Source organism: Myxocyprinus asiaticus, chromosome 34 (assembly GCF_019703515.2).
Source record: "Myxocyprinus asiaticus isolate MX2 ecotype Aquarium Trade chromosome 34, UBuf_Myxa_2, whole genome shotgun sequence".
NCBI lineage: Eukaryota > Metazoa > Chordata > Actinopteri > Cypriniformes > Catostomidae > Myxocyprinus > Myxocyprinus asiaticus.
This window is the reverse complement of record NC_059377.1, coordinates 12,794,470-12,807,540: the sequence shown is the minus strand read 5'-3', so window position 1 is coordinate 12,807,540 and position 13,071 is coordinate 12,794,470. Positions and strand designations below refer to the sequence as shown.

The following is a 13,071-nucleotide window of genomic DNA, read 5'->3' as shown; positions in this document are numbered from 1 at the left end:
GTGGCTTGAACCCCTGTTATTCGCAGTTTGAGATGTCCCGCAAGCCTCCAAAGGGTTCTCACCATTTTAATTATTGTATGGCCGTAAGCCTCGCGGTGTCTTAGATGTTGTGAGGGAAAATTGGGAGGAGGGACCTTCAAACAGCAAAAACAAAATTCAGTATGTTCTTGACCTGAGAGCAAAACTCCACACACTGGGGCAACTATCATAGGAGAATTTGCTACAGGCTCAAGAACGTCAGTCCAGGCTGAATAACAGGGGAGCTCAGTTACGGGAATTTACACAGGGAGATAAAGTCCTTGTGTTACTACCCACATCAAGCTCTCAATTACTCGCAAAGTGGCAAGGGCCCTTTGAGGTCACACGGCGAGTCGGGGAAGTCGATTATGAGGTTAAACGAACGGATAGGGGCAGCGCATGGCAAATTTACCACCTCAACCTTTTAGAACCATGGAGGGAGGTGGTCCCCATGGCTTTGGCGATAGTGGTATCAGAGAGCGAGGAGCTCGGGCCGGATGTGAACTTAAAAGCCAATCGAGGCACCCCGCTTACTTGCGGAGACCACCTCTCACCGTCACAAGTCACGGACGTGGCCCGGTTGCAAAGAGAATTCTCTGACGTGTTCTCGTCCCTTCCCGGTCGTACGAACCTCATAAAACACCATATCGAAACAACCCCAGGGGTAGTGGTACGCAGTCGTCCCTACCAATTACCCGAGCACAAATAAAAAGTGGTTGGGGAAGAATTAAAGGCCATGCTTGATATGGGGCTAATAGAAGAATCCCACAGTGACTGGGCCAGCCTGGTGGTGCTGGTTCTGAAGAGCGGCGGCTCAGTCCGGATCTGTGTGGATTATAAAAATGTCAATGTGATGTCTAAGTTTGATGCGTATCCAATGCCTCGTATTGATGAACTGCTTGATCGGTTGGGCGCTGCTCACTTTTATTCAACATTTATTCAACATTATTCGGATTTAAAGAAGGGTTATTAGCAGATCCCCTTAACACCGATATCCTGTGAGAAAACGGCCTTCTCCACATCGTTTGGCTTACACCAATTCGTGACTCTTCCATTCGGTTTGTTTGGGGCCCCGGCTACATTTCAGCGCCTTACGGAACGAGTCCTCAGACCGCACTCCCCATACGTTGCTAACTATCTGGATGACATCATTATGTACAGTAATGATTGGCAGTGGCACCTGCAGCATCTGAGGGCGGTTCTGAGGTCACTGCGATGGGCGGGACTCACGGCAAACCCCAAGAAGTTCGCAATTGGACGGGTAGAGGTATGGTATCTGGGGTTCCACTTGGGTCATTTGCAGGTGCGACCCCGAATTGATAAGACTGCAGCGGTTGCGGCCTGCCCAAGACCCACGACCAAAATGGAGGTGAGACAGTTCCTGGGGCTTGCTGGCTATTATAGAAGGTTTGTGCAGAATTATTCGGACGTCACCAGCCCGCTGACCGATCTCACTATAAAGGGAGCCCCAGACCCGGTCCAGTGGTTGGAGCTGTGCCAACAGGCTTTTATGCAGGTGAAAGCTGCGCTTTGTGGTGGGCCATTGTTAAATACTCCTGATTTTGCTCTCCCTTTTGACCGACGCATTGGGGAAGGAGCGCCCAGTGCTGTTGAGAAGTAGTGTCTGGCCATCAAGTGGCAATCCTCACCCTTCGGTACTACCTCCTGGGACAGGCTTTCACCCTCTGTTCGGACCACGCCCCGTTCCAGTGGCTCCATCACTGGGTTGCGGGGGGGAGTACTGGGGCAGGCTGTATGGCTCCCTGACTGAGTCGGTCAGTGTGGCTGAGTGTGGTGGTAGGGGCGTGGTTGAGCGCCAGCTTGAGAATGGAGAGTGAGATCGGAAGATGAGAGCAGTAAGGATCATCACCTGGCAATGATTGTCTCTAACAGCTGTTTGTCATTGCAGTGAGAGATAGAGACAGATTTAGGAGCGAGCCAGACGCCAGTAAAGCAGACAGAGCTACGCACAAACCTGGAGACTGTGCTGTGCCTATGAGCCCCTTTAAGATTACGCTGAAAAGCGAGTTTGTTTGTTTATAAAAATAAATATAATTTGTGTTGAATTCGTCAACTGCTGCTTCCTCCTTTCCACTGAACCTTTTACAGTCAGTGATATCCAGTTAAAGGGACAGTTCACCCAAAAATGAAAATTCTCTAATCATTTACTCACCCTCATCCCATCCCGTGTATGGCTTTCTTTGTTCTGCTGAACACAAACGAAGATTTTCAGAAGAATATCTCAGCTTTGTAGGTCCTCACAATACAAGTGAATGGTGACTAGGTCTTTGAAGGTCCAAAAATCACATAACTCCAGTGGTTAAATCCGTGTCTTCAGAAGCGATATGATAGGTGAGGGTGAGAAACAGAACAATATTTAAGTCTTTTTTTATTATAAATCTACACCTTTACTTTCAATTGAATGTGAAAGTGGAGATTTATAATAAAAAAGGATTGAAATATTGATCTTTTTCTCACCGAAAGTGATTGCATTGCTTCAGAAGACATACAGGTGCATCTCAATAAATTAGAATGTTGTGGAAAAGTTCATTTATTTCAGTAATTCAACTAAAATTGTGAAACTTGTGTATTAAATAAATTCATTGCACACAGACTGAAGTAGTTTAAGTCTTTGGTTCTTTTAATTGTGATGATTTTGGCTCACATTTAACAAAAACCCACCAATTCATTATCTCAAAAAATTAGAATATGGTGACATGCCAATCAGCTAATCAACTCAAAACACCTGCAAAGGTTTCCTGAGCCTTCAAAATGGTCTCTCAGTTTGGTTCACTAGGCTACACAATCATGGGGAAGACTGCTGATCTGACAGTTGTCCAGAAGACAATCATTGACACCCTTCACAAGGAGGGTAAGCCACAAACATTCATTGCCAAAGAAGCTAGCTGTTCACAGAGTGCTGTATCCAAGCATGTTAACAGAAAGTTGAGTGGAAGGAAAAAGTGTGGAAGAAAAAGATGCACAACCAACCGAGAGAACCACAGCCTTATGAGAATTGTCAAGCAAAATCGATTCAAGAATTTGGGTGAACTTCACAAGGAATGGACTGAGGCTGGGGTCAAGGCATCAAGAGCCACCACACACAGACGTGTCAAGAAATTTGGCTACAGTTGTCGTATTCCTCTTGTTAAGCCACTCCTGAACCACAGACAATGTCAGAGGCGTCTTACCTGGGCTAAAGAGAAGAAGAACTGGACTGTTGCCCAGTGGTCCAAAGTCCTCTTTTCAGATGAGAGCAAGTTTTGTATTTCATTTGGAAACCAAGGTCCTAGAGTCTGGAGGAAGGGTGGAGAAGCTCATAGCCCAAGTTGCTTGAAGTCCAGTGTTAAGTTTCCACAGTCTGTGATGATTTGAGGTGCAATGTCATCTGCTGGTGTTGGTCCATTGTGTTTTTTGAAAACCAAAGTCACTGCACCCATTTACCAAGAAATTTTGGAGCACTTCATGCTTCCTTCTGCTGACCAGCTTTTTAAAGATGCTGATTTCATTTTCCAGCAGGATTTGGCACCTGCCCACACTGCCAAAAGCACCAAAAGTTGGTTAAATGACCATGGTGTTGGTGTGCTTGACTGGCCAGCAAACTCACCAGACCTGAACCCCATAGAGAATCTATGGGGTGCTGTCAAGAGGAAAATGAGAAACAAGAGACCAAAAAATGCAGATGAGCTGAAGGCCACTGACAAAGAAACCTGGGCTTCCATACCAGCTCAGCAGTGCCACAAACTGATCACCTCCATGCCACGCCGAATTGAGGCAGTAATTAAAGCAAAAGGAGCCCCTACCAAGTATTGAGTACGTATACAGTAAATGAACATACTTTCCAGGAGGCCAACAATTCACAAAAATGTTTTTTTTATTGGTCTTATGATGTATTCTAATTTTTTGAGATAGTGAATTGGTGGGTTTTTGTTAAATGTGAGCCAAAATCATCACAATTAAAAGAACCAAAGACTTAAACTACTTCAGTCTGTGTGCATTGAATTTATTTAATACACGAGTTTCACAATTTGAGTTGAATTACTGAAATGAATGAACTTTTCCACGACATTCTATTTTATTGAGATGCACCTGTATTTTAAACCACTGGAGTCATATGGATTACATTTATGTTGCCTTTATGTGATTTTTGGACGTTCAAAATTTTGGACACCATTCATTTGTATTGACCTACAGAGCTGAGATATTCTTCCAAAAATCTTTGTTTGTGTTTTGCAGTAGAAAGAAGGTCTTTCACATCTGTGAGGTCATGAGGTCAATTATCAGTCCTGTACTCATTCCATTTTTAACTAGGGTTCCATCTTTATCTGTGGGTTTGTATGCTGTAACACCTCTAGTCTATAACACATCCATTTACACTTGTACTGTATAACATGGTGTAATTTAGGCAGAGAAACCCCAGCTCCCCAGCCGGCTTCGTCCCACTCTGGATGGTGCCAAGATGAGGGCTTCTGTCCGCATGACGCAGTATCTCGAGTCATGGGGAGCGGCCAAGCCATTTGCCAACCTCCACCACCGAGACAGCATGACCAATGAGAATGGAAAGATCAACACACATGTGCGTGAACCACAGCATGACTTTAAATATGATTTTGTATTTTAGAATCTTCTAGAATTTCATTTGTTTGCTTTTTTCGTACAGGATGTGTCGTTGGGGCAGTATAGCTTTCAGCAAAGCTCTGAAAGGTCTGTTTCGTACTTTTTATTACTTTCACACTGACCTTATCTACATTTCTAAAGTCTTTTTTTTTTTTCTATTTCTGTCCTCTTCTTTTTCACCACTTCCCCTCACCCCCCTTTCAGAACAAAGTCACAGAAGAAGAGATTTGAAGAGGAGTTGAATGAGAGAATTATTCGCACCATTGATGGCATCTACTCACAGAAGTGAGCATCCATAATGTTCTTCTCCATTTGGATGAACTCATGAATTCTCTGCAAGACAACATAAGAAATAGCCAAAATTATGAATTAGAGCAGTCAACATTTTTTTTTTCTCAAATAAATATAATAAATTCACATAAATTAATAAAGTGGACAGCATAGAGCTACAATACATATATAGTCTAACATAGGGATCAGGCAATTATTTAAAATGTATTCTAGAAGAGTGTTTATAGTGTTATGATATCTTGTGCATTATTTACAGATAGCATACTTTCATTTTTGATGTTGGCTTTATTTTATAGATAGCAAACATAATTCAAAAATCAATGCCAGGGGGCCCCTTTATAAAAATTCTGACACTACATATTACAATTTTTTTTTAATTGTTTTTTTTATTCAGTGCACTTTCAAAGCTTTTTATCCATATTTATCATAAAATAGGCTTTTATAATAGGCAAATCATCATGACAACCAGCATTTAATTGTTATAAATGATTTTATTTATGCTTTCCACCAGACAGTGGCTGAAATCGGAGGACATTCAAAGAATATCTTTATTCTTTCACAATAAGACCCTGGAAAAAGAGGTACATTCAACCTTGAAATGTTATGTGTCACTGAATCACAAATAAATAATTCATTGTGTGGAGAAAAATATGCCTTCACAAAGACATACAGAAAAAAAAAGAAAAGAAAAAAAAAATATTTCATTGTTCACTGAGAATATTCTGGCTTTCTTTTCTTTTCTAATAGTACAGAGCCACAACTCTGCCGACCTTCAAGTACTACGTCACCTGTGCTTGTCTCATTTTCTTCTGCATTTTCATAGTGCAGGTTTTAGTCTTACCAAAGTAAGTATAATCACTGTGACCTCTTCCAGGTATCTAATTTTCTATCACTATGCAATCACACACTGCCATCGTGTCTGACAGCACTTAGACCAAGTGGTACATAATAACATTACAACATCTACAAAACTGAGAGAAAATGAGTGCAACAGTACAGATTGAAATGATAGGAATGTCAGAGCATGCCTGAAAAAGACAGCCCAGAGTAGACAGCTATAAAAAAAATTTAATCAGAGGCCAACCTGGTCTGGAAAATATTTCTCTCTTTGTATGAAGTCAGACAAAAACATCTATGCAAGGCATCACACTAATTTACTGTTATGTTGACTGAGAACACATTCACAAGAGCTATTTTGTTTTTTGTTTTTGTCTGTGTTCTCACTTACTTTATGTTGATTTCATATCACATTTATGGTGAAATACAGCACTGCAAATACTGGCTAAACATGTATACCCCTCTCACGAAAACATATCCAGGTCACACCAAAATCAAAAGAAAGAAATCTGAAATTATATTTAGCATAAATACAAGTGAGTAAAATAAATATACTGAATTGTCATGCAAGTAATATCACAATGAAAGATTTGAAATATTTGTTTTTTTTGTTTTTTGGAATTCCCATTATTCTCAAAGATGATTCTCATGAGATACTTTTCTAGGCAATGTGATACTTTTACGTATTACAGCACTTATTAATTATATTGCTGCCCCTTTTTGGATGAATAGCTTCTATTGTTCTCCTCATTTGTAAGTCGCTTTGGATAAAAGCATCTTCTAAATGAATAAATGTAAATGTAATGTAACAGCACACGCCTCCATCTGAACTCATCATCTGAACTCAGTGTGCGCATCATCTGAACTGAGTGCGTGCATCATCTGGACTCACCGCGCGCATCATCTGGACTCAGCGTGCGCATAATCCGAACTCACCGTGCGCATAACCGAACTCACCGTGCGCATCATCTGATCTCACCGTGCGCATAATCTGAACTCACCGTGTGCATCGTCTGAATCTGAACTGAGCTCGCACATCATCTGAACTCAGCGCGCTAATCATCTGAATCTGAACTGAGCTCGCGCATCATCTGGACTCACCGCACGCATCATTTGAACTCGCCGCGCGCATCATCTGAACTGAGCGTGCGCATCATCTGGACTCACCGCGCGCATCATCTGAACTGAGTGTGCGCATCATCTGGACTCACCGCGCGCATCATCTGAATCTGAAGTGAGCTCACGCATCATCTGAACTCACGGCGCGCATCATTTGAACTCACCGCGTGTATCATCTGAACTCAGCGCCTTTAATGTTGGGCAAATGAGGACATTAATTAGTTTGGACTACTGCATGTCAGCCCATAAAATTGTCATTAAAAGCAAAAATTACCAACTGCTTACCAACAAACAGATATTGATCCACAACGTTGCCACAACATTGTTATGACGGACTGGCACAGTTCCAAAGTTACATTTTGCTACGAATCCAGGAATTTCACTTTTTCGTTGTCACGATGTAATCAGTTACGTTGCCACAAAGAAAGTCTGGTCAACAGATTACGTTGCAGTTATGTAATGGCCACATAATTTGGCTAGCTGGGAGGCAGCCACAGTCACACCGTGTCCTAACCTGACGGCAAAGGACACACAATAAAGGTATCATTCCAAAGTTAATCAGAGTTTTTGTCCTAGTCAGCAGTGACGAGCGATGGTACATTCTATTGATCGCTTATTTTCTATTTTCGGCATCATACGGATAAATTCAGCGTCCAATGTGAACTGGCACTGGTCCAAAAACTTTCAAAAAAAATAAGGCTGGGCATAGAAATGCATAAATTCTTCGACTACAAACTCTTCAGACATTTTTAGTAAGTTCTGTTCTCTGTTTTGTGTGCAGCTGTGTTGTGTTGAGTTCTGTTGTTGCTATCGATGTGGAGGACCTGTTTTTAGATAAACAAAACGAGTTGTCGTTTGAATGCCCCAATGTCACGAGGGGGCTTCGTGAACTGTTACACTCATGCCCTATCATGAACGTTCACAGGAGATCAGCGGTCAGTAAACATTTTCACTAAATAATACATTAGATTTCGGGCTGTTTCTTACCAAACCTTATCATATGCTTTCATAACAATGCATCTCATGGAATAATTTACTTTTGAATTATACTTTTGCATTCTTTTGAAGCTTGAAGAGGTGGTCACCATAAACTGCGCTGAGAGTAAAACATTTTCACAATTTCTCCCTTTGTGTTAAGAAAAATAAAGAAAGTCATATAGGATTATAAAATACAGGGTTGAGTAAACAATGACTGAAGCAACACACTCTCATGGCGAAATCGTCAGGATTCATACGACTTTTCTAAATTTGGCTAATTCGTATGATATTGTGCGACTGCACTGGTTTGAATTCCTATGACTTTCACTATAGCCAATGATGCTCAGATAGCAAGCACATTTGCGCACATTCTAGCAGAAGTGCGGCACTGTCGCCTCAATGCTGTTTTCGCATGTGGGCCAATCTCGGCTGAAAGCAGTTCTATGATGCAGCTCCATACTCACGGTGTAGTTGTGTATATCTACTTGTGGCCCGAGTCTCATACACCACAAGCGGCCCACTGCTAAAATTACGGAACACAGCCGACTGATGGTTTTGGCGGTTACTTGCAGAGCCCAGCTATCTTTGACATTCGGATCCTGCTTGGTGTGGATGCAGCAGGTATTACCTAACTCTTTTTCGAGAGGTTCAAAATCAGTTGCAAAAAGGTAAGTCATGGTACTTAATGTTCAGTTTCCAGTCTTGTTTTAACTGTCAAGTGGAAAATAATTTTCTATATCCATATAGCCTAACATTAGCTGTGATAGCCTGTTAGGAGAAAGAACATAACGTTAGAAAAACTGTTCAATCCTGGAGACTGTTACATCAACTGTTGTTGTGTATCTTTAGAAAAACGTTCCTTAATTACAATATATACATTTTTGTTATCTATCCAACTTTGTACAATGACTACTGAACTGTATAGCTAACTAATTGACTTTCCACGAGCAGGGTAATATTAGCTATCTCGTTTGTTAACATTAGCTGAATTGATCTTGAATTGGCTAGCATTCTGTAATTAATAAATTCATTAATTACATTAACCATACTTCATGGGAAAGTTGAATCTTGTGTGGATTATTTTGTGTAGGCTCCAATGATATTCAATGTCAAGGCAGACAAGTGTATCCTATTGGTGCTAGAAGTTAATGTCTTTGATTTTTCTACTTATGTTCATTAGGTTCATTATGCTGTCCAAAAGAATCCCTTGACATCGAGGGCAACAAATACAGAAATAGAGTCAGTAATAAAAAAACAGTGGTTGCAGCTGGCTTCAGACCAGAAAGTAGAAAGGAAGAGATGCAACAAGGAGTAATAACCTGCCCTTACCATGCACTCACACACACACTTTAATAAAATCAGTACATTTATCAAATTAATTGTAATTGATAAAATCAGTAATTGATCAAATCAGTCAGTGCACTTTCCTAGTAAACATTCCTGTTTTGAGTGTACAAGAGGAAAATATATCCACTCCATTCCCAGTCTATTTCTGTTCTACACATTAAAAAAATAACTGTTTTTTAAAAGTTCATTTATGACATAGGTAAATTTATGCCTTGTTAAAAATAAATGAATGTGTTTAATGTAAGTATTCACATAGGTTGCAACATCAATTTGTAGCATTTTATTGTTCTCTGAAATGACAGCTGATGAACCTAAAAATCATTCATTTAAAGGGATAGTTCACCCAAAAATGAAACTACATTCATTCAATCATTTACTCACCCTGATGCTATCCCAGATGTGTATAATTTTCTTTCTTCAGAAGAACACAAAGATTTTTTGAAGAATATCTCAGCTCTGTAGGCCCATAAAATGCAAGTGAATGGTGGCCAGAAATGAGAAGGTCTCAAAATGACATAAAGGAAACATAAAAGTAATCCAAACGACTCCAGTGGTTTAATCCATGTCTTCAGAAGCAATATAATATGTGTGGGTGAGAAACAGATCAATATTTAAGTATTTTGTTACTATAAATCTACACTTCACTTTTACATCTGAAAGTCACACGTGAAGCCTGTTTAGTTTCACTTTCACATCTAAAAGTGAAAGTTAAAGTGGAGATTTAGAATAAAAAAGGACTTAAATATTGTTGTGTTTCTCACCAGCTCCTATCATGTCACTTCTAAAGACATGGATTAAACCACTGGAGTCTTATGGATTACTTCTATGTTTCCTTTATGTGTTTTTGGAGCTACAGAGATCTGATCATCATTCACTTGCATTGTATGGCCCTACATTCTGAGATATTTTTCTAAAATTCTTTGTGTTCAGCAGAAGAAAGACAGTTATACACATCTGGGATGGCATGAGGGTGAGTAAATGATGAGAGAACTTTCATTTTGGGTTGAACTATCCCAGTTTTGCACTTCTCTGTATTGACAAATTCATGAACTTCAACAAAAATGAAAATAATTCATTTCAACTGCATGTTGTCATTTTATTTGAATATGACAGCCAAGTTAACACCGTGTGGCATTATCAAGCAACATCTGAACTAAAGGGTCAATATCATTAGCTTTCTTTGGGCCACATCTGGTCCACACCAGTTCCTCCTTCAATTTACACACTGTGGGCCACATCTGGGCCAGAACCATTCATTTAACAATCTCTGGGCCAAATCTGGCCCACACCAATTAGTTCTGCTCACTTTACGGTGTGTGAGCCAGATCAGGGCTGAGGACCCAGGCGTATACTGGGCCAGAACTAAGACAAGTATGTGGCCCACAAGTGGGCCAGACAAATTTTGCTAACTGGGCGTCGCTGGACATTGTTTCTAACTAATACGCGACAATTACTTGCTTCTGTCACGCACAACAGTTCCTATCATGTTTACACACTCTACTGATTGGTTAAGTTTAGATAAGGGTTTTGGGTTAGGGCATAATATTAATAAGTATATCCTTAAAGCCTCGTGCGCGAAACTCACGCTTACTTCTGCATTAGACATCCTGGAATTTGTACGTGATGAAGTCGTACGAGTTTATGTGAACAACATCGTGCCAGACCATATGAAATAGCCAACTCCTAAATTATGTAAGACTTTTCATGAGAGCGGGTTGGAATTTTCATTTTTGGGTGAACTATCCCTTTAACAAAGATTAATAAATTATGTAAAAATATATTGTTAATTGTTTGTTCATGATACCAAATGCATTAACTAATGTTAACGAATGGAACCTTATTGTAAAGTGTTACCGATTCATTTGCATTATGTAAATGAGAATGGGGGTGCTTAAAATTGATGAACAAATATGTTAATTTCACAATGTAATAAAATCTTAATGATCCTAGTAATAGGTTTAATTTTGGTTGAGCAAAATATTATTTCTTCTGAAGTTTAAATTTGAATTGAAATGTGACCTGGACATGTTCTTGACAGGTTTCGTAAGATTCCTCTCCATAGACAAAAAAAGCGATTAAATTCTTGTTTGTACTCTTTCAAACTTGCTGTGCATCATCTGAGTTCTTGTCTTTGTATGTGGCTTTCCATCGGTTTTTCCTCTTTTCATGTCGAAGAATGCATGAGGAACATTGACAAAGATTGAGTGCTCTACTGATGTGTGTTGCTCACTATAGCAAGCAAAAGCAAGCATTCATGAATGATACTTACTTCTGCTTTTGAGTATCACTGATGATTAGAGATTTTGTCTCCTACAGAACCACCATCCTTGGAGTATCATTTGGAATGGCCTTCCTTCTGCTAGCCTTGATCCTCGGCATTTGTTTTGCTGGTCACATACTGGTAAGTGGAGCTCATGCTTAGAAATAAATAAAAACTAGCTTTCTTTGGGAGATAGAGTCTTGACCGAGTTGCTCTGTTTCAAAACCTAGTGAGCTGCCTTGTTGTCTACTGCCTAGATAAGCATCCTAACTGAAATAAAACCTCATAAGACTGATTTGGGACACTCTCTACATAGGCAGCAACTATGAGTCATACAAATAGCACTTCTTACATAACACACATGGTAGACTCATCTCACAGTTGATTTCAATAGTGTTTGATGTTAGCATTTTGCTAAGCTAAAGGCGCAATACTGTAACAAGCATAAAAATATATATAGCACACACAGATTTTAGATAAACAGTTCATTTTTAATTAGAGTGGGCATATTTTTAATGATACTTACAAACAACATTTCTCTTGCTTTGTACTCTATATTGGATTTATTTATCTCTTTAAGCTTTCATTAAGATCCCCCTTGAGCTTTTTGCCTGGTTGCCACCCTCACTGAACATTTTTGCTGTCCTCGCTGAACTGCCGCCCTAGGCATCTGCCTAGTATTCACGCATCAGCCCTGATTCTGGGGTTGCCTTTACTGCGAAGGAGACATGCAATTCTGCCTTAAGCTTGGAGGCAGCATATTTATATGTTATTTAAATAATAAAGCCTACCTTTTGGAACAGGCTTTGCTACTTGAGAATGTTTATAATGCCTTAAAATATTGCCTACAAAGGAGCTCACAAAGTTTTGTAATAAAGCGAGTGAATGTAGCATGCTTGATATGATTCATTTAATCTATTTAGATGCAGACACATTACATGCATTTCTTTGCCTGGAGGAAATCACTTTGTGTATTGAAATGTCATTTAATAAGTTGAGGTTCCCGCACCCTGGAGACCTTCATCTTGTTAGAGAAAATGCCATACTGAGAGGAAAAACACCATATCACGACGAGAAATTTGCTTGCTTTAGCCTGAGGAACAACAGCTCTTAGAGAGCGCTGCCTGTAATCAAATTATGAGTTACTTTGGACCTAAAGAACGTAAATGGCTTTAGTAAATGTCACCTGTATGCCTCTCGATGTTCTTTGTCCCTCTCTCTCTGAGTATATTACTATAGCTTTTGTGAGGGTAAAATATCTTACACAGCATTCAGGGGGCTTTAGATTCACTTGTAGACTTGAGATGTAGAAAACATTCCATGGAACTACAGCTGTACTGAAAGTAACCAGTTTGTCTGTTTATTGAGGCAATAAAATTATATTCTCATAAGTCATGACCTTGCAAAGCACTTGAAGGTTTTGCATACAATTCACCCACCAACTCGACTTTCTTTGTCCCTGATTAGCTAATTAACAAAACCATAGTTTCCGTGAAAATGGGTGAATCTCACAAAACCTGTTAAAGGTGTTGTAATTGATTGATTTATTTATTTATTTGTGGATGGTATGCAGAAAATGTTCCTTCTCCCTGAAAGATATCACT

The 13,071-nt window shown here is 39.8% G+C and overlaps 1 protein-coding gene across 1 annotated transcript in view; it reads left to right on the top strand.

The window, feature by feature from the left end:
• The window catches only part of adcy2b (adenylate cyclase 2b (brain)), a 98,903-nt gene that overhangs the window by 65,645 nt on the left and 20,187 nt on the right, over positions 1–13,071 (top strand). The window contains exons 10-15 of the mRNA XM_051671484.1: positions 4,424–4,594; positions 4,679–4,722; positions 4,840–4,920; positions 5,438–5,507; positions 5,674–5,771; positions 11,524–11,608. Of these exons, the coding sequence (XP_051527444.1) occupies positions 4,424–4,594; positions 4,679–4,722; positions 4,840–4,920; positions 5,438–5,507; positions 5,674–5,771; positions 11,524–11,608 (549 nt within the window). The remainder of the gene's footprint in view (positions 1–4,423; positions 4,595–4,678; positions 4,723–4,839; positions 4,921–5,437; positions 5,508–5,673; positions 5,772–11,523; positions 11,609–13,071) is intronic.